The sequence below is a fragment of the Zingiber officinale genome, chromosome 8A (genome assembly GCF_018446385.1).
Source record: "Zingiber officinale cultivar Zhangliang chromosome 8A, Zo_v1.1, whole genome shotgun sequence".
Lineage (NCBI taxonomy): Eukaryota > Viridiplantae > Streptophyta > Magnoliopsida > Zingiberales > Zingiberaceae > Zingiber > Zingiber officinale.
The window spans coordinates 18,563,933-18,590,610 of record NC_056000.1 but is presented as its reverse complement, the minus strand read 5'-3'; the positions used below and the strand labels follow the sequence as shown (position 1 = coordinate 18,590,610).

Below are 26,678 nucleotides of genomic sequence, written 5' to 3'. Positions count from 1 at the left end.
ATAATGTCATTTCCATTCTCATTCAACACCCCTATCAATCCCGGTATATTCATAAGATATCCTTCAATTAACTGCTCAAAGTCAAGAAAACACATACCAACATGTTGCGATTACATATATTAGCTGGGTTATCTATCAGCATCATGGCAAGTCTGTTGATGTGTGGATTGCCGGACGAATTGGCCACGCACGCGTGGTCGTTCCTCTGCAAGTCTCTTCCTGCTCTTGTAGCGAACCTGCACATCAAGGATATATGTGAACCACGACACCAGTAAAGAGGATAAACTATGACGATATCAAGTGATAACAGCCCGTAACTGATCAAATTGTTCTCAGTGAATGGAAGATTTAGGAACAGTTTGCTTGGGTTATGAGATGAGGTTTCTAAAAAGCTTGTCTCACTATGGAGGTGCATGTTCAAGTAATTTTTGTCCTAAAACATTAATGATCACTAGATGACAACATTTTCAAGATGTTATTATCTTTGCCAATATTCAGCAATAGAAAACCAATGAGGTCCATGCATTATAAGATGACATTTCAACCTATTGGTACTTATTTTGTTTTTGCTTGCTACCTGAAGGCAGAATTGACTAGTGATTCTATTTGAAATAGAAAAAGATGAAACTCTAGGCACGTGACTCTAATATTGACTGTGAAATAACAGTGTGTTGGAGACCGAAGACCGAAGACGCCAAGCGATCCTGTATGTCAAAAATAGGAAGTAGAAGAAAAAAATGTCCGCAATCGAGCCCAAGAGGGGTCCCCGACATAGGCACTCCAACACTCAAGTCAAACAGATAGCCAAGAGGAAATACAATAAATAGTGAAAAATAAATAGTAGAGTCTGAGTACCTTAAATTACGTTGTGTAACGTTTACATATATGTAGATGGAGACCCCCTCTTTTATAGTGTTAATTTTACTCTTTGCACGAATACCAAAGTATTGCCAAAAAAAATATCCAGCCTTCTAACATTCTAACATTCTTTCTAAAAATGGACCTACCATTTCTATGACTTACAGAGTAAAAACTTCTCTAATAAAGACTGCATAGGAAATATTCTTTTATTCCTTTGACAACTATCACACAAAACGACAAAAGAGAATATTAAGGCATTGGGTTGATGATCCCCTAATATGCTTTGTTAGCAAGCCAACCGAGTCCCCTTGGTAGCCCAATCGGCTCCTGTTGCAAGCGCGATCAGGTCGGATAAAGGATGGATGTCACGCTTAAGGACTCGACCTGCACTTAACCTCTACATTTGGATAAAGAGTCCGATCCGATCGGGTGATGTGTCTAAGCATGTCGGCCAAAACAGTTGGTGGGGACACTTCTCATCTCTGAATAACGCTGATACAACTCAAGGTTTCATCGACTCTAAGGATCTCGAGATTCGATGGGACCAATAGTCCGATCAGCCAGACCAATCAACCGAGACATGTGACCATGCTAGCCCCGAGTGCTGACCCCTTCTTGATATTAGTCCGATCGGCCAAATCAATCAACCGAGACATATGACCGTGCTAGTCCCGAGTGCTGACCCTTTCTTGACTTTGACTGCCACATCAGCCGATTTTCTTGAATTTGACCCGACTCTGAGGGCCCATCTTATTCATCGTATCAACTAGTATAAGACATTTGTGTTTCAATCAGTGTGCTCTGGATAGTTTGAATTTGAAGTCTCATTCACTTTCAATTCAGATGTTTCACATTGATTACTTGTAAAGCTAAAAAAGAAAAAGTTAATTACCTTCTTCCCGAAGTTCCTTTATTTTCTTTTGAGGCGAAACTTCTTCAAGGCGACCTCTCTTTGAGCAAACCTGTTTTGGTCTATACCATTACCGATGCCGCTTCCACTTCCGTTTCTGTTTCCTGGGCCACTCTGTCCTGCAATACCATGAGCACTCTCAATATTCATTCCTCCTACTCGTACAGAACTGTTACTCCCATTTTTCCCATTGCTGCAGTGATTGCTACCTGAATTGCTTTCACTGATGCTATAGTTAGCTGCATTTCCCTCAAATTGCCTGCTAAGCACATCAGATGACCCACAACATTGTGCCCTACTCTTAGGTGGTGTATCATTCTGATTCTGTGACTGCTGCATCTTGTGCTGCACACTTTGAACATGGTGGTAATGATGATGATGATAGTGGTGGTGATGGTGATGTTGTGCCGGGACCTGATGCTGGGCCTCCCTTGGTTGTCCGGTTGCTGATGATGCTGTTACATTCTCCCAATTTTCTTGTACAGGTTCCTGGCTCCCCAAAGCTAGAAAGTGAACAGGATGGAAAGCTGAGATGTATGTACTCTTGATTATTGGTGTAGATGATGCCTTATCTTTGTGTGCTGCTGGTTTCATGCAGTTCTTCCTTGTGGAACCCATGCCCTTGTTGTTACTGCTGCCATTAGAACCTTGATTCAAGGGAGCCACATTTGAGCCAGAGATAATATTAGACTCCGTCTTAATTGCTTCCGAGATGTTATCAATTGGGTAGCAGCTTCTGCCGCATCCAGTAGGAGCTTGATTAGGAACAGCAACAGCAGATGTGTGATACCTAACGCAGCGTTGGAGCAGTTAGATTACTATATTTTAAGCTAAAAATGAATAATGATAATGTTTAAAAGTATTCTCATTTTCTGAACCTTGAAAATGCAGATAAATCCGAGCGCCTTAGAACATTGCGATCATCTTGAGTAGCAGTTGCACCCTCACCAATTGATCTAAGCCTTTTTAAACTCAGTTCAAGGGAAGGTAAATCTATTAAAGTCCTATCTTGAGCTTCTGAGATCTTGGAGCAACCACTGGGAGACTTAATATCTCTAATTATTGTTTGATTGCCTAATCTAACAGCAGCTCGAGCACTTGACACATCCAAACCATGGTTCTGAAGAGTGCCCATGCAGCCCTCATTTTTAGATTCCTTTTCAGATAATTTTTCCACCTTTGTTTTAACAAGTTTGGTAAAATCTTGCTCATTTGGATGATTTGCACTTTGCATTTCTGAATTTTTGTGTAATCCTATCTCCAAGATTTTTTCCACGCAATCATTAACATCTCCAAACAGAGCATGATAAATTAATCAGCTTAAGTAATCTTGGCTTACCAGAAAGTTTCCTTTTGCCCTGTTTCTCTCCCGTCAAATGTTTAGGAATCTGATCTTTGCACAAGGCTCCAGTTGCAGGGTGAATCACCAGGGCACATGTACTATCAGGTGGATCCGCTAACTGATCAGAATTAGAAATAGGCTGGGGGCTGTCAACTTCTGCGGCATGTTTTGTCCAAGAACTCTTCATGACAAAGTGAGAAAAAAAAAAGTCATTTCCAATTTCCATCACTCATGAAAACATTTCTTAGACAAATGATATAGGAAAGTAGCAAAAAGGATTTAGTCTATTCTATAGAAGACATCCTTTTCTAGTTAAATGGCGCATCCAGTGGATGATGCCTCAAAATCCTTACATGTCCCGGAAGATATAAAGTCTTATTTTTCTAAACTTCAGTATCCTGTGACAAAAAAAAAATGGGCAAGCGCCATTCAATCATCTACTGATATCATACTATTATTGGATCTACATAGACCTTATTAGAAGTCAATTACTCTCATTAGACCCCGTGTAGTAAAACAGTGTATGTTTTTTGTTATCAAACAAATTAACCCTACTTTGATTGGATTGACATGGTGAATTATCATTTGCGTATGCAAGTCGACTTGAATTTTGATTTGTGCATGTGCCAATTTAACGTATCCCCCAATCCTTTTCACAATATCAGGCAAAAATATAAGTCACAAAAAGGGGGAAAAAAAAACATCCATTAATAGAAAAGAAAAAATGATGACGAAAATATCAGAAGATGCCCCTAGTATCCATTAAGTTAAGAATACTATTTTTCTCCTTCATTTGTGATATTTTGATATTTCTATGTTTATCACGCCTCACTGAACTATTGAAGGAATGTCCCACTGGCCAACTCCTACTGCAGGAGCTGGATAAATAATCCAACCCTTGTCCCTTCTCCAGGTCCAGCCTTGGCGATCCATCGACCCTTAATACTGGTTGCCTGTTCAATGGGGTTAGTTTGCTCTCTTTTCTTTTACAAATGTAATCCTAGATCCATTAGAGCATCATTGGAATCCAGTGACAAAATCGCGAGTAGTTATAAGGTACACACAGATCACGCACAAGTGAATAATTTTGACACTGTTAACTAAGATTGAAGTTCTCAAAAGACAACATCTTTTTTGCTAGATCCAGTGACTAATCCTGTCATTGGTTGTCCTACCCCCAGTATCACTCTAGTGTACATTTCAGTGTAGTTCTATCATGCAAGTCTAGTGGATTCACAATCATACTAGCAATCTCTATTTTCCACCTTCATTTACCAGATAGTTCAAGAAGACCGGAAACTAGTTTGACACCTTAAAGAGCCTGCAAGTTATCAGCCAATTCAGCTATGATCATATTGTAGTTTATATGAAGATAGCACCTGCTGATTTGAGAAGTAGCAACAGAAACATAAATAAAATAGTGCTATAATACTTAAAACTTGTTTAAAAATGGACAGTTTTGCTACATCTAAGATATTAAATGATAGTTATAGCAATACTTCGGATACCTATGAAACAAATCTCACGAAAAGAGTATCAATATGTCATTTGAACAGGAGAAAAAAGAAAGTTGGTAGATAGCCAAGAAGTACAGCTATGTAGTATATACATGTCGATAGGTTGCTAGATTTTGTGAATAATAAAAAAACAGATAACCATTTGAACTTTTGAAGAGTAGCAGATTATAGGAAAAGACACATTCAGAGACAACAAAACATCCGATGTTAATCTTGAACTTATTTGCATAAAATATCTATTTCCTAAATTAAAAACATAATCTTAGTTCTACAATAATGAAAAGGTTGAGAAGAGAACTAATAAAGAGCTTAGATGAAAATTCACCTGAGTACTACTACCAATGTCACTGCCGTCTCTCGCATTCAAGCCAACACTATCATCATCATTGCTCTCACTACTATTGCCAGAATCATCACAGCTCTTTGACTTAATTAATTTCTGGTTTTGAATGCCACTCTCACTTCCACTACCACAGGACTGAAACAGTAAACAAGGTTTTTATAGAAGAAAGACAAAGCCCTACACAACACAAATAGTCAACCAGAGTGATAGGCTTTGAACCACTAACAATCGAAGATAGTGTTGTCACCAATACTACAGATTATTATAATTTATCTTTACTGGCTTTTGAAAGTTCCAATGAACACATTAACTTACACTGTGGCATCTCCTCCAAACATGCTGCCAAAGATTTTTAAGCTCGTTCTTCCTGATAGGTTTGAACAAAAAATCGACAGCGCCTTTCGATAAACATCTAAAGACCGTACTCATTGAATCATTTGATGACATCACTGCACAGAAGTTTAAAAGTGAAGCAATATGAACACATCAATGCAGAAGACAAATAACTGAGGAGCACTCACTGATCACAGGAATGTTTTTCCAAGTTTTATGGGTCATGATTTTGCTTAGGAGACCAATGCCAGTCAAACCAGGCATGACTACCTCAGTCAAGATAAGGTCAATATGATTAGTCAGATCCCCTAGTATTTTCCATGCTTGTAGACCATTAGAAACAGCAGTAACTGTTGAATAAAGGAAAAACACATCAATAGTTGATATTCGTCAGCAAGCCATTGTGACAAACTAAAGAAGCTTTAGTTAAGATATGCAAGCCAAAACCAAGTTCAGCAAGCCAAAAACTCTTAATTAACTAATAGAATACGACCTAGAATCATAGTTAAAGGTATCTATGACTTGGCCAAGCTCTTGATCCCAGGGTTACTGGTGGAACCAGTGGGTAAATTGAATTAATAACATGTTTATTTAGAATAGATTTCAAAAATACAATATCTAAAAACTAGCCTTTCAAGTTTTGTTCAATTGCATTTTGGTTTGTGAAGTAGCTCCAACATTCAATATATCTGTGGAATCAATCAACAATACAGGTTTTATATGCACCCAAGAATTACAGTAGGAAGTACCTGTATCATCTAAAAACCAGACATTCACAGAAAATAAGAAAAGAACTCAAACTTATGGCCTACAAAAGAAAACAATATGTTGAAAAGATCCACAGAATTTGATTTCCTAAAAACGAATATTGAAATAGGATAATTGGTACATGATACGGAGCGTAAAGGAAAGGTCTGATAAGGTTAGGAAGTCAAAAATCAAGAGGACGTGACAGTCAACAGTCAAGGGAAGACGGGAATCAGAGTCGCTTCGCATCACCAGCCACATAATTCTTAATCACAAGGGTCTAAGCCCTGGAATAAGACAATCCCCCATTGACTTTACAGTAGCCAGATCATGAAAGTTGGATCCTTGGCCACCGTCTCCCATAAGCCCCGGCCAACTGAACTTGGGCGAGACGGATAACGCCAAGCGATAATGGTGTCAGAGAATCATAATCTCCTATCAGAGAATAACTGTCATCAGTCAAGGAATATTCCAATGGTCTGCCACACACTGAAGGTGGAGCCTTCCTCCAGTCAATGGAAGGCTGCCAGACATCCTCCCTCCCTCGACATACCTGACACCCAACATCCTCTGGCAACGATCAGGCTCAAAAGGTAGACAGAATCTTATAAAAGGGAAATCCTCTCCATTAGCCAAGTACGCGCACATTCACACACATCTTCAACAGTTCTTTTTTCTTTCCTTCGTTCGTACACTACTTTTTCGGAGAAAAAAGGCCTTGACTTGAGTGCAGAGGGCTTGCACCGGGGACTTGTTCCCTAGTTTCTGATCTCTAACGCTCCGTGTGCTTGTCTGAGTGTGTGCAGAACCTAAATACCACCAGCTTCGTTACTATGGACCTTTAGTACCACGTGGGGGGCCCACAGGAGGTAGCATAGATGGTGGGCGCATGGCATCTCTGGCATAATGGCCTGGGGTCGATTCTCATGAACTGATGACCTGAGATTTACCCCACCATACGTCTGACGCATGTGTACCTGCATATACCTCCCTCCATATCCATGGGGCCGACACTAGGGAGGCCGTTAATGTAGCAGATCTATATTTTTTTTAAGTACCACGTAGGGGTTCGCTTTTCCGACGCACATACGCAGGGTATGTCAAAGTCGTCTTTCCGTCAACATCGACGCCACCTTTGTCGGCTTCCATCTTACTCAGAATTCCAAACAAAATCAATTTGGCATCGTTGTGGTTGTGAGAATCTTCTCCACCTGTTCTAAAGCGTGAAGATGGAGAACACCAGTAAGATCAACGTAACCATGACAGCGGGAGAATACGAGCTATTCAAGGAAGACAAGAGAAGAGCTGCCTCCGAGAGGCATACTATAGTCTCACAACCACAGAAGAGATCAATGGCCTCGAAAGACCAGACCCACGCTTCTGACAGACGGTCTAAGAGGAAACAGCCGGAAGACTTCCCCCGAGCTTTTTATCGAGACCCCGGCTGGGATCACAGCAACAAGAAGGAACAGTACCAGGCCTCCACGGCCGAAAGCTCCCCGCCGAGAGATTCGAAAAAGGGGAAGGCCATAGTCCTTCGAGAGGAGCCCAAGGAGGTACCCGAGGAACTGCAGATACCCTTCTCTCCCAGAATGCTCGAGGAAAAGCTACCAAAGGGAAATAATCCTCCAGCTATTGGGGAGTATGAAGGTAGTAAAGACTCGAAGAATCATCTCTGTAAGTTTTAAAACGCTACGCTACTCCATCAATATAGTGATGCCATTAAGTGTCGAGTGTTCTTAAACACCCTATCAGGCTTGGCACAAAGGTGGTTCGACAGACTGCCTGTCGAATTTATCACTTGCTTTCGAGATTTCAAGAACGTCTTTCTGCACCACTTCGCCAGCAACAGGAGATATCAAAAGACAGACCATTGCCTATTTTCTATCAAACAAGGTCCACTGAACCCCTAAGGGCATACATAAAACGCTTCAACTAGGTAGCTCTAGATATCACATCCGCTACCTCTAATATCATGATAAGCGCCTTCTCCCAAGGCCTGGTGGAGGGAAATTTCTTCCTAGCCCTCATTCGAGAGTCCGTGAAGAATTTCGATGAGATACTTAGGAAGGTCGTAAACTACATCAATGTAAAGGAAGCATAGGTTGCTCGGAGGAAAGAAGCCAAAGTCCCTGCTCTTATCAACAAGGCGGGAGAAGACCGCCCGAACCTCCCGCTCGACCCTTGACCCTTACTAGGGATGCCCGACCTGGTTTCTCGCCCCTCCAGGAAACCAGAGTGGTGCAACGAGTCGAGGATGTCCAAGCTCCTAAACCCAACCAGTGGGGGCCCCGTTACTACACCTATCATAGGTCTCACACCCATTACATAGGAGATTGCGTCTAGTTCATCCGAGATTCTCAGCGGGCGGCCGAGCTTGGCTTGCCTCCACCCATGATCGTGCCTAAACTCCAAAGGCTGATGGATAATTCGCCTACTACAACAGGACAATCAAGTAAACCCCTGCCCGAGAAGGGAGGTTAGGGAAGCCAACAGATAGGACGGGGCAAAGAGCCGATGGAATCCCCTGAGGAAGAGAATCGGGAAAATATCGTCATTCAGGAGATCAGCATGATCTCCGGAGGACCTAAAGATGGAGATTCCGCTGAACCAGAAAGTCTCATGAACGCCACTTAGATATACACGCAATAGATTGCAGCCAAGAACAAGTTGTCAGGCCCTATTCGTTTTAGGCCGCAAGACATGGAGGGAGTACAACTCCCTCACGATGATGCACTTATCATCAAACCCGTCATTGCCAGCAGTCGCGTGGCCAAAGTTTTCGTTGACATCGGAAGCACTGTCAACATGTTGGTCAAAATTACGCTTGATGGGATGCAAATCGACACCAGTGAACTTCAACCTATAGCCTCCTCTTTGTACGGGTTTACACGTAATGGGGTACGACCAATGGGTCAGATTAAGCTAGCCATATCTTTCGTTAACGAACCATTAGTGGGGATTCGGAGGAGCACTTTTATCGTGGTGGATTCCTCGTTCTCTTACAATGTCATCTTGGGAAGACCTACCCTACATGAATTTCGAGCAGCAATCTCCACCTTTCATTAGAGATAAAATTCCCGGTGGGAGACTAGGTCAAGGAGGTTAGAGGTGAACAGCTGGTTTCGTGTAGGTGTTATGTAGACATGGTAAAGGTCGAGGCCTGTAAGGCTCAAAAAACCCAAGACGGGGGAGTCCACGCTATTCAAGAGGAGTCTATGCCTATGGCGGAGAAACTCATTTCCTAGGAGGAGATTCACTTCATCCTGATCGGTCTGAAAGCATCACTCGCATATCAAGTGACCTGTCGCCAGAAATCAAGTCAGACCTGGTCAAGTGTCTGGTGCCTGGTCCCCTAATGAGCTACCGAGAATCAGGCCCGAGGTAGCTGAGCACAAGCTTCATCTCCTACACGATTCCCAACCGGTCAAGCAGAAGAAGCGAAACTTCTCGACCGAGCAAAATAAGATCATCCGAGCTAAAGTGGACCAGCACTTAAAAACAGAGCACGTTAAAGAGGTACAATTCCCGCCCTGCCTTTCTAACGTGATTTTAATGTCCAAGCCCAACAACAATTAGAGGGTCTGCACCAACTTTCGGGACCTCAACTGGGCTAGCCCAAAGATTGTTACCCTCCACCGATGATCGATCAGATGGTGCATTCGACCTCGAGCTGCGAAAGGATTTGTATGCTCGATGCTTACCAAGAATACCACCAAATCCCTCTCGTCTAGGAAGACCAGGAGAAGGCTAGTTTCATCACGACAGACGATACTTTCTGTTATACAGTTATGTCATTTGAGTTACGAAATGCAGGGGCTACCTACCAAAGGATGATGGACAAGATCTTCCGAGAACAAATAGGGCAGAACGTGGAAGTCTATGGACGACATCCTTATCAAGTCCACCATGGTGATTAACCTGATTTCCGATATGGAGGAGACCTGCTGCACGCTGCGGCAGTATGGGCTAAAGCTAAATCCCATGAAATGTCTGTTTAAAGCTCGAGGAGGGAAGTTCCTGTAGAATCGAAAAGAATTTAGATATCTCTACAATAGTATGATATTGCCCACTTTGGGTCTAAGCGCTCATGATTTTGCTCTTGAGCTCTCCCCAAAAGACTTCATACCAATAGAGATATCTTTTTCTTATAAACCCATAATCTTTTCTATGAGTTTTCAATGTGGAACTATATTTGCAACCCTTGCAACCCAACAATCCCCCCCCCCCCAAACAAAGGACCGCAGGCTTCCCATATCCAATCCTCAACCCACCAAGTCTTCCCGCCCCTCGGTCCACCCGACCTACTAGGACTTCCTACCTAGTGTCTACTCCTCTTGATCCGAATATAGAAGCCCCCACATGGCTCAATCAGACCATAGCTCTTGTACACAGTCGGCGGTTAAACCTTCTGGTAGTCCGGGCTCTGATATCAATAATAGGATCGAAAAGAATTTAGATATCTCCACAATGACATGATATTATCCACTTTGGTCCTAAGCCCTCATGATTTTGCTCTTAGGCTCTCTCCAAAAGGCCTCATGCCAATGGAGATATCTTTTTCTTATAAACCAATGATCTTTTCCATGTGTTTTCAATGTGGTACTATGTTTACAACCTTGCAACCCCAACAGTTCCTAGGATATCTCATCATCGAGCGGGGAATCAAAGCCAACTCGGAGAAGGTCCAAGTGCTCTGAGACATACAAGCTCCTCGAAATCTAAAGGAAGCCCAGAAGCTGGTGGGCAGAATCACGGCACTCTCCAGGTTTATATCCCGATCTACAAATCGAGCGCTCTCCTTCTTTAAAGTGCTTCAGAAAGCTGCAAAGTTCTAGTGGGACGAAGAGTGTAACAAAACTTTTGAGGAATTGAAACACTTGGAGACCCTGCCCTTATTATTCAAGCCTATCGTGGGGGAGCCGCTCCGGGTGTATTTGTCAGCTACTCCTGAGACCGTGGAGGCAGTTTTGATGAAAGAGTAGAACAATGCACAATGACCAGTATACTTCTTCAGTCATCTATTAAAAGAGTCCGAGTCCCGGTACACAACCCTCGAGAAGTTGATCTTCAGGTTAGTCCTCATGACTTGCCACCTACGGCCCTATTTTCTGGCACATCCAATTACTGTACTGACCAATAACATCATGGGGAAAGTTCTTACCAATACGGAGATAGCTGGTCGTCTCATCAAATAGGCAACAGAGCAAGGAGAGTACGATATACAGTACCAACCCCGGGCAACAATCAAAGTACAAGCCTGGCCAACTTTCTAACGGAGATCCATCGACATAATTCCGAGGAAACATGGAAGACATATGTAGATGGGTCGTCTACTCAGTAAGGAAGCGGAGTGAAAATACTCCTTATATCCCCTCAAAAACATATCTTGCAACTAGCCGTTCGACTGAATTTCCGAGCTACAAACAACAAGGCAGAATATGAAGCGCTAGTAAATAGCTCAGTACGTAGGAGCCACACGGGTAATCATTCACTTAGATTCCAAGTTGGTGGCTCGGCAAGTGGCCCTCCTTCTCTAAGTTATCGAACCACACCCACTGCTCCATAAGCCAGGGCCCAGACAAAGCGATTTCCTACTTGGGAACCAAACTCTGAAGAGCGTAGGTACTCTTCTCGACCTATCCGAATGTGATCGCTCTCCCAGCCTTATAAACTTCTAGGGCGATAAATAAGTTGGATAGGGCAGAGCGGGCTTAAGCTAGCTCCATCTGTAAAGAACCCAACTCGGTGGTCTGGGATTCCAAATCTTTTTGGTAGTCCATAAGGAGCATGTCTTTAGAATTGAGTTCGTTAGCCCACTGGCTCCTTTCCTACTTATGCATAAGCTCATAGTTGTCCAGGGCGACAGTTTGCCGGGCCAGCTCTGACAATGCCTTCTCCTTAAGAGCAAGCTCCTTCCGATATTTGGCATCGACCGTTTAGTGGAGGACTTCAAGTTTCTTCTTGTCATCCTGTAGAAGATTGGCCATCCGTAGAGTCTCACTGAGGGTTTGTTCCTGGTCTGCATTCAGCTTTTTCAAAGACACCACCTCCACCTTCAGTTGGCGTATTGCTGGAATAAAGTTAGAGGGATGAGATTCCAGGTCAGCAACGCGATCTTTCAAAATTTTGTTCTGCCGATATGTGTCCATGGCAGCTGGCTCAAACGTAACCCTGCGATGAAGAACTAACCAAAGAGGAGGTCAGTCAAGATCGAACGAGAAGAGCAACAAAAGAAGTTGAGGGCTTACCGCAACAACATCTTCAAAGAATACATCTGTTTGAGCGGGAAGTGTACTGGCATCTATCTGCTCCATAGACTCCATCCGAGTATCTACTAGCAGCCCTCGCAACACAACTGACTCAGCATGGAGAGGGGGGTCATGATGCAACCCCCGCTATGAATGCACGGTGGCATGAAAGCGGAAAAGTCTAGACCTGGAGGATCCCGGAGCAGTCCCGCCGAGAGCAGGTCGAGTAGAAGTGGAAGGTCGGGAAGATGAGGTCCCAGCCGGGGCTGTAATACCCCGGTTCTGAGATTCTGATTAAGTATGACTTAAAGGGTTAGATGGTACTATCCATATCACCAAGGTGCACCTTCCTTTTCGGAAGCCCAAACTTAAGAACTCCAAAGTTAAGCGTGCTTGGCTTGGAGAAATCTGAGGATGGGTGACCTCCTGGGAAGTTTTCCAGGGTGCGTGCGAGTGAGGACAAAGCACGCTGAAAGGACCCCCGGTGGTCTGTGGAGCTAGTCATCAACCCGATGGGCAATTATGGGTAGCGTTCCCGGTTCGGTCCGGGTGGGGCCGCCCGGGCCGGGGCGTTACAGATGGTATCAGAGCGACCTTGCGACCGTGAGTGCGCCTGTGGTTGGAGCACCCAGGGCACCACCTAGCGAGGGAGATTCTGGGATTTGTTTGTGGTGTGATTTGTGGTTACACAACGAGGACGTTGTGTCTTTAAGTGGGGGTGATTGTAATACCCCGGTTCTGAGATTCTGATTAAGTATGACTTAAAGGGTTAGATGGTACTATCCATATCACCAAGGTGCACCTTCCTTTTCGGAAGCCCAAACTTAAGAACTCCAAAGTTAAGCGTGCTTGGCTTGGAGAAATCTGAGGATGGGTGACCTCCTGGGAAGTTTTCCAGGGTGCGTGCGAGTGAGGACAAAGCACGCTGAAAGGCCCCCCGGTGGTCTGTGGAGCTAGTCATCAAACCGATGGGCAATTTTGGTGGCGTGCCCGGTTCGGTTCGGGTGGGGCCCGCCCGGACCGGGGCGTTACAGGGGCAGCTGGCGGAGATTGCCTCTATGGAGCGTCTTCTTCCTTCTCAACCGGGGCTTTCGAGGACTTGGCTGGGGCAGCTGGCGGAGATCGCCTCTCTGGAGCGTTTTCTTCCCTCTCGACTGGGGTTTTCCCTCGGTCAGGCTCCGTTTAAATCCTTGAGGGAATAGTAGAACCGCCTGAGAGTCCTGGCTCTAGAACGAGGGTCGAGGTAGGCCGAGGTATCTGGCCCGCTGAGGATGTCCCAATCGCAGAGGATGTCCCAGCGGATCTGGATCTTTTCGATGCGTAAGTAATTGCTCGTCAAAATCTGACGCCTCTTCTAGATGTGTGGAGCAACGAGCGGGAGAAGCAAGCCGAGCTCTCCGTGTTGGATTAGAAGAAGAACCAACTGGCTGTGTCGCTTGAGGGGCGGAAGGACGGGAGGTCGAAGTAGCTAGGGCCGTCAGGGAAGCAATTGGAGCGAGGGGCGAGCGATTTCGCTCACTCAGGATTATTCGTCCCCAGCGATTTATTTCCAAGACACTCAGCGAAAGAGGCCTAGTCAAAGACGTCCAAGCGAGAGTGTCCGCTACAGTAAAATAAAGGTCAGATTGAGAAGGCAGGATAGCGCAGTAGTATCACTTACCCAAAGAGTGTGGCAGCTCTGAAGAAACGAAACTTAACCCAAATAAATACAAAACGTCCTCTCATAGTAGTAGGTGCAGGTCAAAGCGTCAGTCCACTAGTTGTGTCGACCCCTCTATGAATGCTGGGTCTGAGCGAAAGTCTCCCAGAAATGGCATAGAGGGAAGGGCTGACTGGTGCCCCGTAGGCCACGCTACTACCGAAGGGAATCTAAGGAAGAAATACTTCTCTTTCCATTCAGGCTCTAGAGGAGGAATGAGAGCAAAAAAGGTTGTCTTAGTATGAGCCTGGAAACGAAAGAGATTCTCACTATAACATCGAGGAGTGAAAAAGCAGTAAAACAAACGAATTAGGCGGATGTTACATAATTGACAGATAAGGATGACCCCGCATAGAATCCAGAAAGAATTAGGAATAAATTGGCAAAAGGAGAGGCAGAAGTAGTAGCTCACATCAAAGAAAAATAGGTGAATGGGAAAATGAATACCCGTTATAATTCGTTCCTTGAAGAAAGTCACATAACCCTGAGGAGGCTAGTGGAGACAATGGATCTCGGAAGGTATGATAATGTGCATAATGGTGGGCACCTCGTACGTGAAGCAAAGATCATCTAGATCCACATCGCTAAAGGTCAAAACCCCAGGAGCAAGTCCTGACTCCGAAGGATCCATGAAGGGATTAAGGAAGGAAAGAAGGCAGGAAGACGGGATCACAGAAGAAAGAAGAGAAGGAAGACCAAGGTAGAGGTCGATGATGGTTTGTATAGACAAGGGAGGGAGCGTGTGGCACAGCGCTTCGATACAAACACCAATTAAGCGAATCGCAGAAAAAGCAGATGACGTCAGCGAGGAGTGAGAAAGGTGTGCCAGCCGTTGGATCGTCATAGAATATCGCATATAGATAGTCTCGTCTGGAAAAGGTGGATGACAAGGGCACATGGTGGAAAGGGATTGGAAGCCTTTATGACATGGGGAACAGGCGAAGCTATAGCCACCCTCACCCGGGCAAGGGGGTGACTCTGGAATCACTATAGCTCTCGACCGAGCGGGCGGTTAACATTGACACAAAGGAACTCGGCCAGGAAAATAGAGTAACCGACATTTATAGTAAGTCACACCCAAGGGGAGCGATCCTCCCCCGCAACGATACCTGCTCGAGTGGGTAGACCGGCCAGTCATCCACCCAGTGGCTAGGCACTTAGCCTATCACTTAGACGTAAAAGAGGAAATGTCTAAGGATCCTGAATAAGCCTAATAGATATTCAAGTAACACAGCTTATTGATAGCAGGTCCACTCACACAACATGCACAATAACTACAGTTCCAAAGTGCATAAGAGGATTTAGGACATGACATCATAGTTTAAACAAGGGAAGAAAGCTACATGACGTTCCCAGTTACTCAAAAACATGAAAGCCTCTTCGGGGAGCTCATTGAGTAGGCGAGTACAATCTAAGAAATCTTCGAGAGGAGTTGATTGTAACAGGCCCTTTCTCTTGCAATTGCACCAGAGCCCGTTCACCACCATAGCAGAGTATCTGATCGATGAGGTGACCTACCTTAGCCCCGAAATCCTTGGAGGCTAAAAAAGAAGTCTTGTGAGCTGCAAGGCGAGAGTCTTCCCCCGCCCGATACTCCTTCAGCTCTTCCTCGACCTTGTTCAGATCAACTCGCGCCTCAGTTAATTCCTAACGTGTAGTCGTTGCCTCGGTCTTGGCCATCGAAAGTTTCACCCGCAGACTCGATGGTGGCCTGAGCCACATCCATTTATTTCTAAATGGCAGTTTCCCGATCGGTGCTGGCAGACAAGTCAGCCATTCTAGTAGCCAGGTCAGTCTGTAGGGAGGCGTGGGCTATTTGAAGGTCCTATAGTTATGAGGAAAGGTTCATAGCCTCTGTGTCATTCTCCTCCAATTCGGCCAGGATTTTGACGCGCCTTAGGCCCTCAGACTTAAGCTTGGCCGCGTTAGTTTTTAAAGCGACCTCTAGTGACTTCACCTTATCGGACTCGGCACGGGCCAAGTCCCGGGCGGTGCGAGTTTGGTCCTCCACCATTTACAGGTAGGACTGTAGTCATTAGATCAAAAATATGACTTGCAATCGCAGGAGACGTCATTTCTTAAATATGAGCCCTTAGAGACTCATTTTCCCGATGAAGACCGGCTACAAACTGAAAGAGGCTCAGCCCCATGACACAAGTTTACAGAAAGGGTAGGATTAACAACGTTCTAAGGATATAGAGATAGAACAACTAGAACTTACCGATACCATCTGTTGTGAGAACTTGTCGAACAAGTCTAACTAAGGACATTCAAGTATTTGGGTGGTCGTGTTCTTTCATGAGTCGGCCAGGGCGCCATATAGCTGTACCTGGCCACAATTAGGGAGGCACTGGAAGAAAGGGCCAGACCAGCACCTGAAGAGACAGTAATTGAAAAGAAGAAGGGAAGGCGTACTGCCCCTTAGAGCGGTCCTTAGAGCGAGAAGGAGCAGAAGCCTCTGAGAATGGTTGAGCCGAAGATGTGGGAGGTAGAGATGGTGTAGAACTCGTGGACTGGTCCCCGGTCGAGAAGGTGTCTGTTCCTTGACCCAGGAAGGAGGTGGAGAGGAGGCCACGGCCTCCGAGGACGCTAGAGTGCTTGTCCGGAAAGGAGTTCTGGCTTGTATAGGCACCCGCTTCAAAGTTGGTCTCTTGGGGGAAGATTGGACAGAAGGAGTAATGTGTTGCCTTTTGCGCTGAAGTCGCACGGGGCGCTCAAGGGCTGGAGTAGAGGTCTTCTCACTAGCAGCAGCGACAGCGGGAGGTTCCATCGAAGGGTGAGATTCATCTTCAAGGGCCTCTTGTTCTCCCGTCTGATGGGAGGAGATCCCGGCTGAGGCACTGGCGTGAGGAATCTCCTGGTCAGATATAATCTCTTTCCCGCGCTTCCGCAGAATGTCGCTGGGCATTGTGGAAGAGTCGAGGGCGAAAGTTCTGAACATGACTTCTGCAAGCAAAAGAAGATACCTCAGTTAGTGTAGATCGAAGAGAAGAGTTGTTTTGATCTTACCAAAGGGTGCAACCAAGGGCGTTCGGATAGGACTCAGCCCGAAGGTATACAGCAGGCTCTCCCGTAGCAAGGAAGGAAGTTGGAGCTACACCCTAGCCAATTTCCCAAAAGCAGAAAAGCAATTTGGTTCGTGTTGGTAGTCACTTAACTCAAAGGAAGGGGAAGACCTGAGCACCACTCAGTGGGCCAAGGTACTGATTCATGTAGTTGTATGTAAAAATAGCGAGACCTCCAACCTTTGTTAGAGGAAGACATGCCCTTAAAGAATGTACACCCGGGCCAAGATTGCACCTTGAAAACACCAGATTCCGATCGTTTGAGAGAGTAAAAGTGGTGGAAAAGCTGAGGGGTTAAAGGAATGTTATATAGGCGGCATAGAACTACCATCCCGCACATAGCACAAAAAGCATTGGGAGCAAATTGAGACAACGGGATACAAAAATATTGACTCGGCGCGGAAAAGAAAGGGGGAATGGGGAATCGCAGACCTCCAAGAAGCTGGTCCTTGAAGAAGGTCACAAAACCGGGAGGAGGATAACCAGGATGGTTGTTAGACCCAGGGAGGCGAAGGTTGTGGGCTTCAAAAATTTTCAATCTAGATTGCACTAGTCTCAGATCACTCCTATCAAAATCGAAACGGAAGAAGACATACCAAGGGGCAAAGGTTTCTGCGGCCATGATCGAATCAAAAAATAAAGGAGCAAGTGAAAAGGGAAAATGAGCACTTACAAAGGGAACGCACGGAGGTTAACGCAAACAGGCAAAGAAGGAGAAGTCGGAAGAAGGAGAAGCGTCGATGACTAGTCGTTTAATGCCTTTAGGATTTTTAAACCAAAACCACTACGGGACCTAGGGATCTGAGCCGGAAAATCGAAACGGCACTGTGTAGGATAATCGTCGGATCACCAGAAGGGAAGCACTATCAAGTCTCGTACAGAAAGCGTGCGTCAGGCATCGTGTCAAAAGGAGTGAGATAAGTGTCAGCTTCCTATGAAACGACATTTATGATGAAAGAGATGGGGAAATCATGAGGCTGATATGGGTCATTGGCACATGCCTTGAGGACCAACAAGTCCATACAACTACATTGGGAAAAGGAGTAGATGGCGGCGGGAAATGTTGGTCAGGACTTAGCGCCTCGCCCCAGCCTCGGAATAGGAGTGGGATTCAAATTTAGCTAATACCAAATTATGCAGTGGAAGTCGCAATCACATGTTTCTCTAAAGGTTGCGGGGGTAAGTCCGCGGACATATTTTCATGGATCAACAACGACCACTCGGTCGGGTTCCACACTCTCGTCCCAATGCGAGTTATAAGCAAGCATGCCCTCGCGACCAACGACCTCTCGGTCGACTTTCCAGCATGCTCTCACGACCAACGACCTCTCAGTCGGCATTCCAGACTCTCGCCCTAGCGCGAGTTATAAACGAGCATACTCTCGCGACCAACAACCTCTCAGTCGACATTCCAGACTCTCGCCCCGGCGCGAGTTATAAGTAAGTATGCTCTTGCGACCAACGACCTCTCGATCGACGTTCCAGAATCTCGCCCTAGCACGAGTTGTAAGCGAGCATGCTCTCATGACCAACAACCTCTCGGTCGGGTTCCAGACTCTCGCCCCAGGGCACGTTATAAGCGAGCATGCTCACGCGACCAACAACCTCTCGGTCGGTGTTCCAGACTCTCGCCCCAACGCCAGTAATAAGCGAGCATGCTTTCGTGACCAACGACCTCTCGTTCGGCTTTCCAGACTCTCGCCCCAGCATGATTTATAAGCGAGCATGCTCTCGTCACCAACGACCCCTCGGTCGGCTTTCCAAACTCTCGTCCCAGCGTGAGTTATAAACAAGCATGCTCTCGCGACGAATGACCTCTCGATCGGCTTTCCAAACTCTCGCCTCAGCACGAGTTATAAGTGAGCATGCTCTCGCGACCAACGACCTCTTGGTCGGCGTTCCAGACTCACCCCAGTATGAGTTATAAGCGAGCATGCTCTCGCGCGACCAACGACCTCTCGGTCGAGTTCCAGACTCTCAGCCCAACGCGAGTTATAAGCAAACATGCTCTCGCGGCCAACAACCTCTCGATCGACTTTCCAGACTCTCGCCCCAGTGCGAATTATAAGCGAGCATGCTCTCACGATCAACGACCTCTCGGTCGGGTTCCAACTGTTGGACCCCGTGGTAGTTTTGATGTGTTCAACCAAGTTGGTTAGGTCCTGCTGTGTTTGATCCCTGTGTCTGAGTGTGCAGGAGCTTAGGAACACAGGAAGTCGAGCGAAAGACCCAGCTAGCGAGAAGGACGGCACGGGAAGGGAGCCAACGGGCTCGGTGCGTCCGAAGGACGAGAGAGCTGCGGAAGAGTACTCCGCTGGGCGTGAAGAGCGTGCGCGGCGTTCGAGGGACGTTAAGCCGGGACGGAAGGCTGCTCGAGGAGAAGGCCGGGAATTGGGTTCGGGTGAGCCCTATTCCGATTGGCCGCGATCACCCAAAAGAACGGAGCGTCGGAATCTGAAGAAACCAAGCTGGAACTTGAGCTGCCAGCTTGGAGGCGCCTCCAGCAGGCTTGGAGGCGCCTCCAGCTTGAAGGTGCCTTCAACCCTGTTGAAGGCGCCTTCAACAAGTTACTTTTGACCGTTTGTGTTGCGGATAAAGTTTTATCCGCTGACCGAGCTGGAGGCGCCTTGAACCTTGTTGGAGGCGCCTTGGACCCTCGGGATAGACTTTCCAGGAGCTATAAAAAGGCCCCTGGAGCTAGGAATTCAACAACAACTCAAGCAATAAATTCATAAGCAATTCCTAGCAATAGTTCTGAGCAATTAGAGTGTAAAATGCTTCTCCGCCTTCAGAGAAGGAGAATTTTCTTAGTGCGCTTTTCACTGCCCTGGATTAACAACCCTCTTGGTTGTAACCAGGTTTAACTTCTGTTTCTACTTTTATTTTCTGTCTTTATTATTTTACTACTGCATTTATTCTGAGTTGAAATCCGAGGAGGGTAGTTTCATTTTTGTTTACAGCAATTCACCCCCCTCTTGCCGGTCTCCGCTACACCAACAAGTGGTATCAGATCGTCTCAGAAGGACTAACCGCCAACTGAAGCACTACGATCAAGATGATGGCCGAAGCGAACATCCATCCCCCGAAGTTCGACAGAGACTTCGTCACATGGAAGCGCAAAATGGAGGTATTTTTTAAAACCGAATTTGACATTCTATTAATAATGAAATATGGCTATGCAGTTCCGAAAGATGAGGAAAATACCTGGACGAAAAAGGAGCAAGCAGATTTCGTCGCCAACGGAAATGCTGAGTTCCACCTACTCAGCGTTCTACCGCCGCAAGAGGTAAATCGGATCGGAAGCTAAGACTCAGTGAAAGATCTCTGGGAAAAATTCCTGGAGCTTCACGAAGGTACTTCCGAAGCGAAGCTAACGAAGCGCGACATCCTCCGGAACCAGTTAACGAACCTCCGGATGAACCAAGGCGAGAAGGTAGCGCAACTCCAAGCGAGAATCAAGGAGCTGATAACGCAACTAACGAACCTTGGAGAAGAGATAACCAACCGGGATTCTATCCGATACGCGCTCAATGCCTTCCCGAGAACTCCAGAGTGGACCTCCTTAGTAGATGCGTACTACATCTCTAAGGACCTCGAGGTAAGTACGTTAGAATAATTATTTTCAACTTTTGAACTTCACGAATCTCGAGTTTCAGAGCCAAATGGAGTAGAGAAGACCAGTCAGAACATAGCTCTAAAGGCAAAAGTAAACGGTTCTAACTCCGAAACCTCAGTCGACGAATCCGAAGCGGCACTACTGGTAAGACGCTTCAATAAGTTTTTCAGTTCTAATAAATTTAAATCGCAGAGACATCATCGAAAGAAGAAGACGGTTCGTTGCTACAACTACAACGAAGAAGGGCACATCAAGGAGGACTGCCCAAAATTGAAGAGAAAGGAGAAAGAAAAGGAAAAGCCAAAATACAAGAAACCAGAAACCTCCAAGCACAAGAATCTGAAGGCTACTTGGTCAGATTCGTCAACCTCTGAGTCGGACATCGAAGAATTCTCAAGGTTAGCGCTATTGGCGAACCATCAACCGGAAGAAGACTCAAGCTCAGAGATTAGCATCGATGAAGGGGGAGGAACATTAGAAGAAGAAAACAGTAGTGAAGGGGGAGCGTCACCAGATCAGGTAAATAAGGTACGCAATCTAACCCCGTCTCAGTCATTTCGATTTATTAAATCGCTTTCTAAAGATTTATTCGAAGTAGAAAAAGAAAATAAAGAATTAAAAATGAAATTAGCAAAAGCATGTCCACTTGAAATGTATGATAGTGTAAAATCAGAAAATGATAAATTAAAATTAGAAATTGAAAAACTGAAATCTGCTGCATGCTTAAATGAATTTCCAAATTCAAAATTAAGAATTTATGGTAAATTAAATTGGTATATAAGGAAGCATCAAGGTCAACTTAGGAAAATACCAAGAAACTATGTACCCCCTAGATTTTTGAATAATCCTGTAGGAAGGAACCTCTATTGGGTTCCAAAATCTGTGCTTAATTAATTTTTCAAAAATTAAAAGCTTACAGAAAATTAAACATTGAAATTCCTTATGGAAGCTTTGTCTAAGGAAGTAGTTGTTGCTCCAATAACCAAGAAGGCCTAGTGTCTCGCCACGACCTGGAAGCTAAAATATTGAAAGAAAAATGTTTATTTAACTTTCTGAAAAAACATTAAACGAGAATTAAATAATGCTTTGAAAGTTTATCAAATATTTGTTAAAATAAACAAAAATTCCTTAAAATTTTTCTTGAAAATTCGAACTTAGAAATTTTTTTTTTTTTTTAGAAATTTTTTTTCCCTAGAAAAATCCTAAATAACTTCATTCAGCTTAGACTTAGAAATTTATTTTATAATATTCTAAAAAGTTCATTCTTGCTTAGAATTTTTTTTTTAATTCAATTTAACTTGAATTTTTTTTCAAAAATAAACTTTTACTTAGGAAATTTTTTTTCTAAGATTTAATCTTACTTGAAAATATTTTACTTAAGACCCCATTTTTGCTGTGATCAAAGGGGAAGAGAAAAGTACAAGTTTAGGGGGAGTTAGAAAGAGTTAGAAAAAACTTAAATTTTTTACAATTTCAAAAATTATTCTTAACTTGTTAGTTTAGTAATTTTTCTTTAAAATTACTATTTATGTCTATTTTTACCCTAACTTGAACTTGGGTTGATGCACATCAAAAAGGGGAGATTGTTGGACCCCGTGGTAGTTTTGATGTGTTCAACCAAGTTGGTTAGGTCCTGCTGTGTTTGATCCCTGTGTCTGAGTGTGCAGGAGCTTAGGAACACAGGAAGTCGAGCGGAAGACGCAGCTAGCGAGAAGGACGGCACGGGAAGGGAGCCGACGGGCTCGGTGCGTCCGAAGGACGAGAAAGCTGCGGAAGAGTACTCCGGTGGGCGTGAAGAGCGTGCGCGGCGTTCGAGGGACGTTAAGCCGAGATGGAAGGCTGCTTGAGGAGAAGGCCGGGAATTGGGTTCGGGTGAGCCCTATTCCGATTGGCCGCAATCACCCAAAAGAACGGAGCGTCGGAAGCTGGAGAAACCAAGCTAGAACTTGAGCTGCCAGCTTGGAGGCGCCTCTAGCAGGCTTGGAGGCGCCTCCAGCAGGCTTGGAGGCGCCTCCAGCAGGCTTGGAGGCGCCTCCAGCTTGAAGGCGCCTTCAACCCTGTTGAAGGCGCCTTCAACAAGTCACTTTTGACCGTTTGTGTTGCGGATAAAGTTTTATCCGCTGACCGAGCTGGAGGCGCCTTGATCCTTGTTGGAGGCGCCTTGGACCCTCGGGATAGACTTTCCAGGAGCTATAAAAAGGCCCCTGGAGCTAGGAATTCAACAACAACTCAAGCAATCAATTCATAAGCAATTCCTAGCAGTAGTTCTGAGCAATTAGAGTGTAAAAGGCTTTTCCGCCTTCAGAGAAGGAGAATTTTCTTAGTGCGCTTTTCACTGCCCTGGATTAACAACCCTCTTAGTTGTAACCAGGTTAAACTTCTGTTTCTGCTTTTATTTTCTGTCTTTATTATTTTACTACTGCATTTATTCTGAGTTGAAATCCGAGGAGGGTAGTTTCATTTTTGTTTACAGCAATTCACCCCCCTCTTGCCGGTCTCCGCTGCACCAACACCAACCTCTCACCTCAGCGTGAGTTATAAGCAAGAATGCTCTCGCACGACCAACGACCTCTCGATCGGGTTCCAAACTCTCACCCCAGCGCAAGTTATAAGCGAGCATGCTCTCGCGGCCAACTACCTCTTGGTCGTCTTTCCAGACTCTTACCCCAGAGCGAGTTATAAGCAAGCATGCTCTCGCGATCAACGACCTCTCGATCAGGTTCCAAACTCTCGCCCCAGCGTGAGTTATAAGCGAGCATGCTCTCGCACGACCAATGACCTCTCGGTCGGGTTGCAGACTCTCACCCCAACGCAAGTTATAAGCATGCATGCTCTCGCGATCAACCACCTCTCGATTGGCGTTCCAGACTCTCGCCCCAGCGCGAGTTATAAGTGAGCATGCTCTCGTGACCAACGGCCTCTCGGTCGGCTTTCCAGACTCTCGTCCCATCGCGAGTTATAAGCGAGTATGTACTCGCAACCAACGACCTCTCGATCGGCTTTCCAAACTCTCACCCCAGCGCGGGTTATAAGCGAGCATACTCTCGCTACCAACGACCTCTCAATCGGGCTACAGACTCTCGCCCCAGTATAAGATATAAACAAGCACGGCTCTTGCAACCACTCGTTACAACATTGGCGTTTGTTTTGATCCCATCTGTTCAAACATTGCGCCATCGTCACCAGGTTAATAGCAGCACTAGGACAGTGATACAAATAGGATTCGACCTTTGCAAAGATAGTCAGTCACACACAAGTCCCTTGTATGCAAGTTGAGTCACAAGCGTGCCAGGGTCTAGTCAGTTCGACTTGGACCTCCTTCAATTAGACTTGGAAGGGAAGCTTGTGATACAGTGCGTAAAGGAGGGGCCTGATAAGGCCAGGAAGTTAAAAGTCAAGAGGATGTGGCAGTCAATAGTCAAGAGGACGTGACAGTCAATAGTCAAGAGGGCGTGACAGTCAAGGGAAGACGGGAATCAGGACCACTTCGTATCACCAGCCACATAATTCTTGATCAGTCACAGGCAGGGCAGGTCCCGGGTCTAAGCCCTGGAATAAGACAATCCCCGACTAGCTCTACAGCAGCCAGATCATGAAGGTTGGATCCTTGGCCACCGTCTCCGATAAGCCCCGGCCAATTGAACCTGGGCGGGACAAATAATGCTAAGCAACAACAGTGTCAGGGAATCATAATCTCTTGTCAGAGAATAACTGTCGTCAGTCAAGGAATATTCCAGTTGTCTGTCACACACCAACCCTCTGTTTGAATGGAGAGAAAGTTCATTAACGGAAGGGGAAGGGAGGGGAAGGAAGGGGAAGTAAAGTATTTAACTTCTCCGTATTTGAGAGGGAGGGAACGTTCATTAACGTAACATGTGTTACTTTGTTTGGGAGGAAAGGAAGGGGAATGAAGGTTAAATAGATAAAATTACAAAAATACCCTTACTTTTTAAATTAGAAAATTTTCAAAATATTAATATTATTTTATAAATATAAATTAGATATTTTTAATAATAAAATAAATTTTTTATATTATCATTAAAATTAGTTATTTTTTTAATAAAAAATTAATCTTTTTATACTATTCATAACAAAACAATGAATTACTGATAATCAAGTAATTAAATAATAAATAATGAAAATAATGATTTTAGAAACCTTAAATAAAAAAATTTGAAAAATAGCATTGATAACGAGAATTCCTATTCTTTAAAAACTTATTAAATTTTGATGGCAAAATTAAAAAATAATAGATATCCTCTGAAATTTTGAGGGCAAAAATGATTTCTCCCTTCAATTCAGTTAGAAGACGTGTCGGATCCCCTCCTCTGATGATCTGGCAACAAGCGAGCTGTGAAGAAGACGAGGAAATTGGACTCCGGCGACATAGCAAAATTAGAAATTGAAAAATTTCTTAAATTATTAAGAATAGGGATAAAATTGGAATAAATTTTTTTTTATTTTCCCTTCCCCTTTCTTACACCCTAATTCGGGGTGTAAGAAAATCTCTCGGTAACGAAGGTTAAAACTTACCCTTCCTTAACTTTCCTTCCCTTTCTTCACTCCTTCCCAAACAATGTTCAAAATTTCTCTTCCCCTTATTTCCCCTTCCTTCCCCTTCCCTCACCTCCTCCCAAACATACCGTAAAGGTGGAACCTTCCTCCGACCAATGGGAGGCCTCCAGACGTCCTCCCTCCCTCGATATTCCCCAACACCCGACATCCTCTGGCAGCGATTAGACTCAAAAGGCAGGCAGAGTCTTTTGGAGATCCTCTTCATTAGCCAGGTACGTGCACATTCACACGCATCTTCAATAGTTCTTTTTTTCTTCATTCGTTCGTACACTACTTTTTCAGGGAAAAAAGACCTGACTTGAGCATCGAAAGGTCTGCACCGGGGACTTTTTTCCTGGTTTCTGATCTTTAACGATCCGTGTGCTTATCTGAGTGTGTGCAAAGCCTAAGTGCCAACGGCTTCATTATTATAGACCTTTAGTACCACAAGGGAGTTCGCTTTTTCGACGCACATACGCAGGGTGCATCAAAGTTGTCCTTCCGTCAACACCGACGCCACCTTCGCCGACCTGCGTCTAACTCAAATTCCGGACAGAATCAGTACCAAACAATTGAATGCCACGATTACTCATGTTAAGTAAAACAAGACTAATAATTCTTAAAGATGCCAGTATCTCAAGGGGAGTTCAGCAAAGCTGTATGGGAATGCAAGACTTATTCCCATTTCAGCAACGACAATTTGCCCCCACATGCTTGATCTGGTTAAAGAGACTAAAATAAGAAAGCAAGCATTTGAAGCGACTACAAATGGCATCCACCTAAAATATCTCCTAACTGTAATGAATGAAGCAACAAGAACTATCTAAAATTATATAGTGAGTCCAAGAATACCTAACTACCTAGATGTAGAAACTAGTGACTTAGCAAAATCAGGCTTACCAGCAACGTCAAATTCATCTTGCATCAAGGATTTAAACTCTAAAATGATCTGAAGACCGAGAAAGACAATTGATACTTTTTAGCACGATAATTTCAGCAAGTAGAAAAGGATTGAATCGGACACAATTAGCAATAGTATAATGCACTGATGTGGGATAAAAAGAAACTATATTTTACCTTCATAGCTGCAGTTACGGAGCAACGCGCTGACAACTTGGCGGGTGGAATCATCATTCTCGACCAGTAAAATCTTAAGTGTCCTGAACGGGAGGATCCTCTCCCAACGTATGACTGAACCTGCTATCGGTGGCGGCTGCTTATGGGGACTACCAGGTGGTTGTGCAGCATCCCTTATCTGGTTGGTTTTCGAATCCTCGGCCACCTCGTTGACCATCGACTCATCTTCATCTGGCAGTTCTTGACCTTCTCCAGGACTAGGAGTGGTATCGGCAACTTCCTTGAGCTCATCTTGAACCTGGTGACCGCTTCTCGCAGGTTCCTTATTCATGCCCTCACTGGGGCTCAATTGATTCCCACCTC

General features: G+C 44.9%; 1 protein-coding gene across 1 annotated transcript; it reads right to left on the bottom strand.

Annotated features, from left to right (window-relative positions):
- Positions 1–26: 26 nt before the first annotated feature.
- On the bottom strand, positions 27–26,678 carry LOC122012892 (two-component response regulator-like PRR73). The gene is made up of 8 exons (XM_042569554.1): positions 26,316–26,678; positions 5,495–5,656; positions 5,289–5,422; positions 4,956–5,108; positions 3,111–3,294; positions 2,650–3,025; positions 1,754–2,561; positions 27–236 (listed from the first exon to the last, which is right to left on the bottom strand). The coding sequence occupies exons 1-7, from the start codon at positions 26,644–26,646 to the stop codon at positions 1,772–1,774; spliced, it is 2,130 nt and encodes a 709-aa protein (XP_042425488.1). The 5' UTR covers positions 26,647–26,678; the 3' UTR covers positions 27–236; positions 1,754–1,771.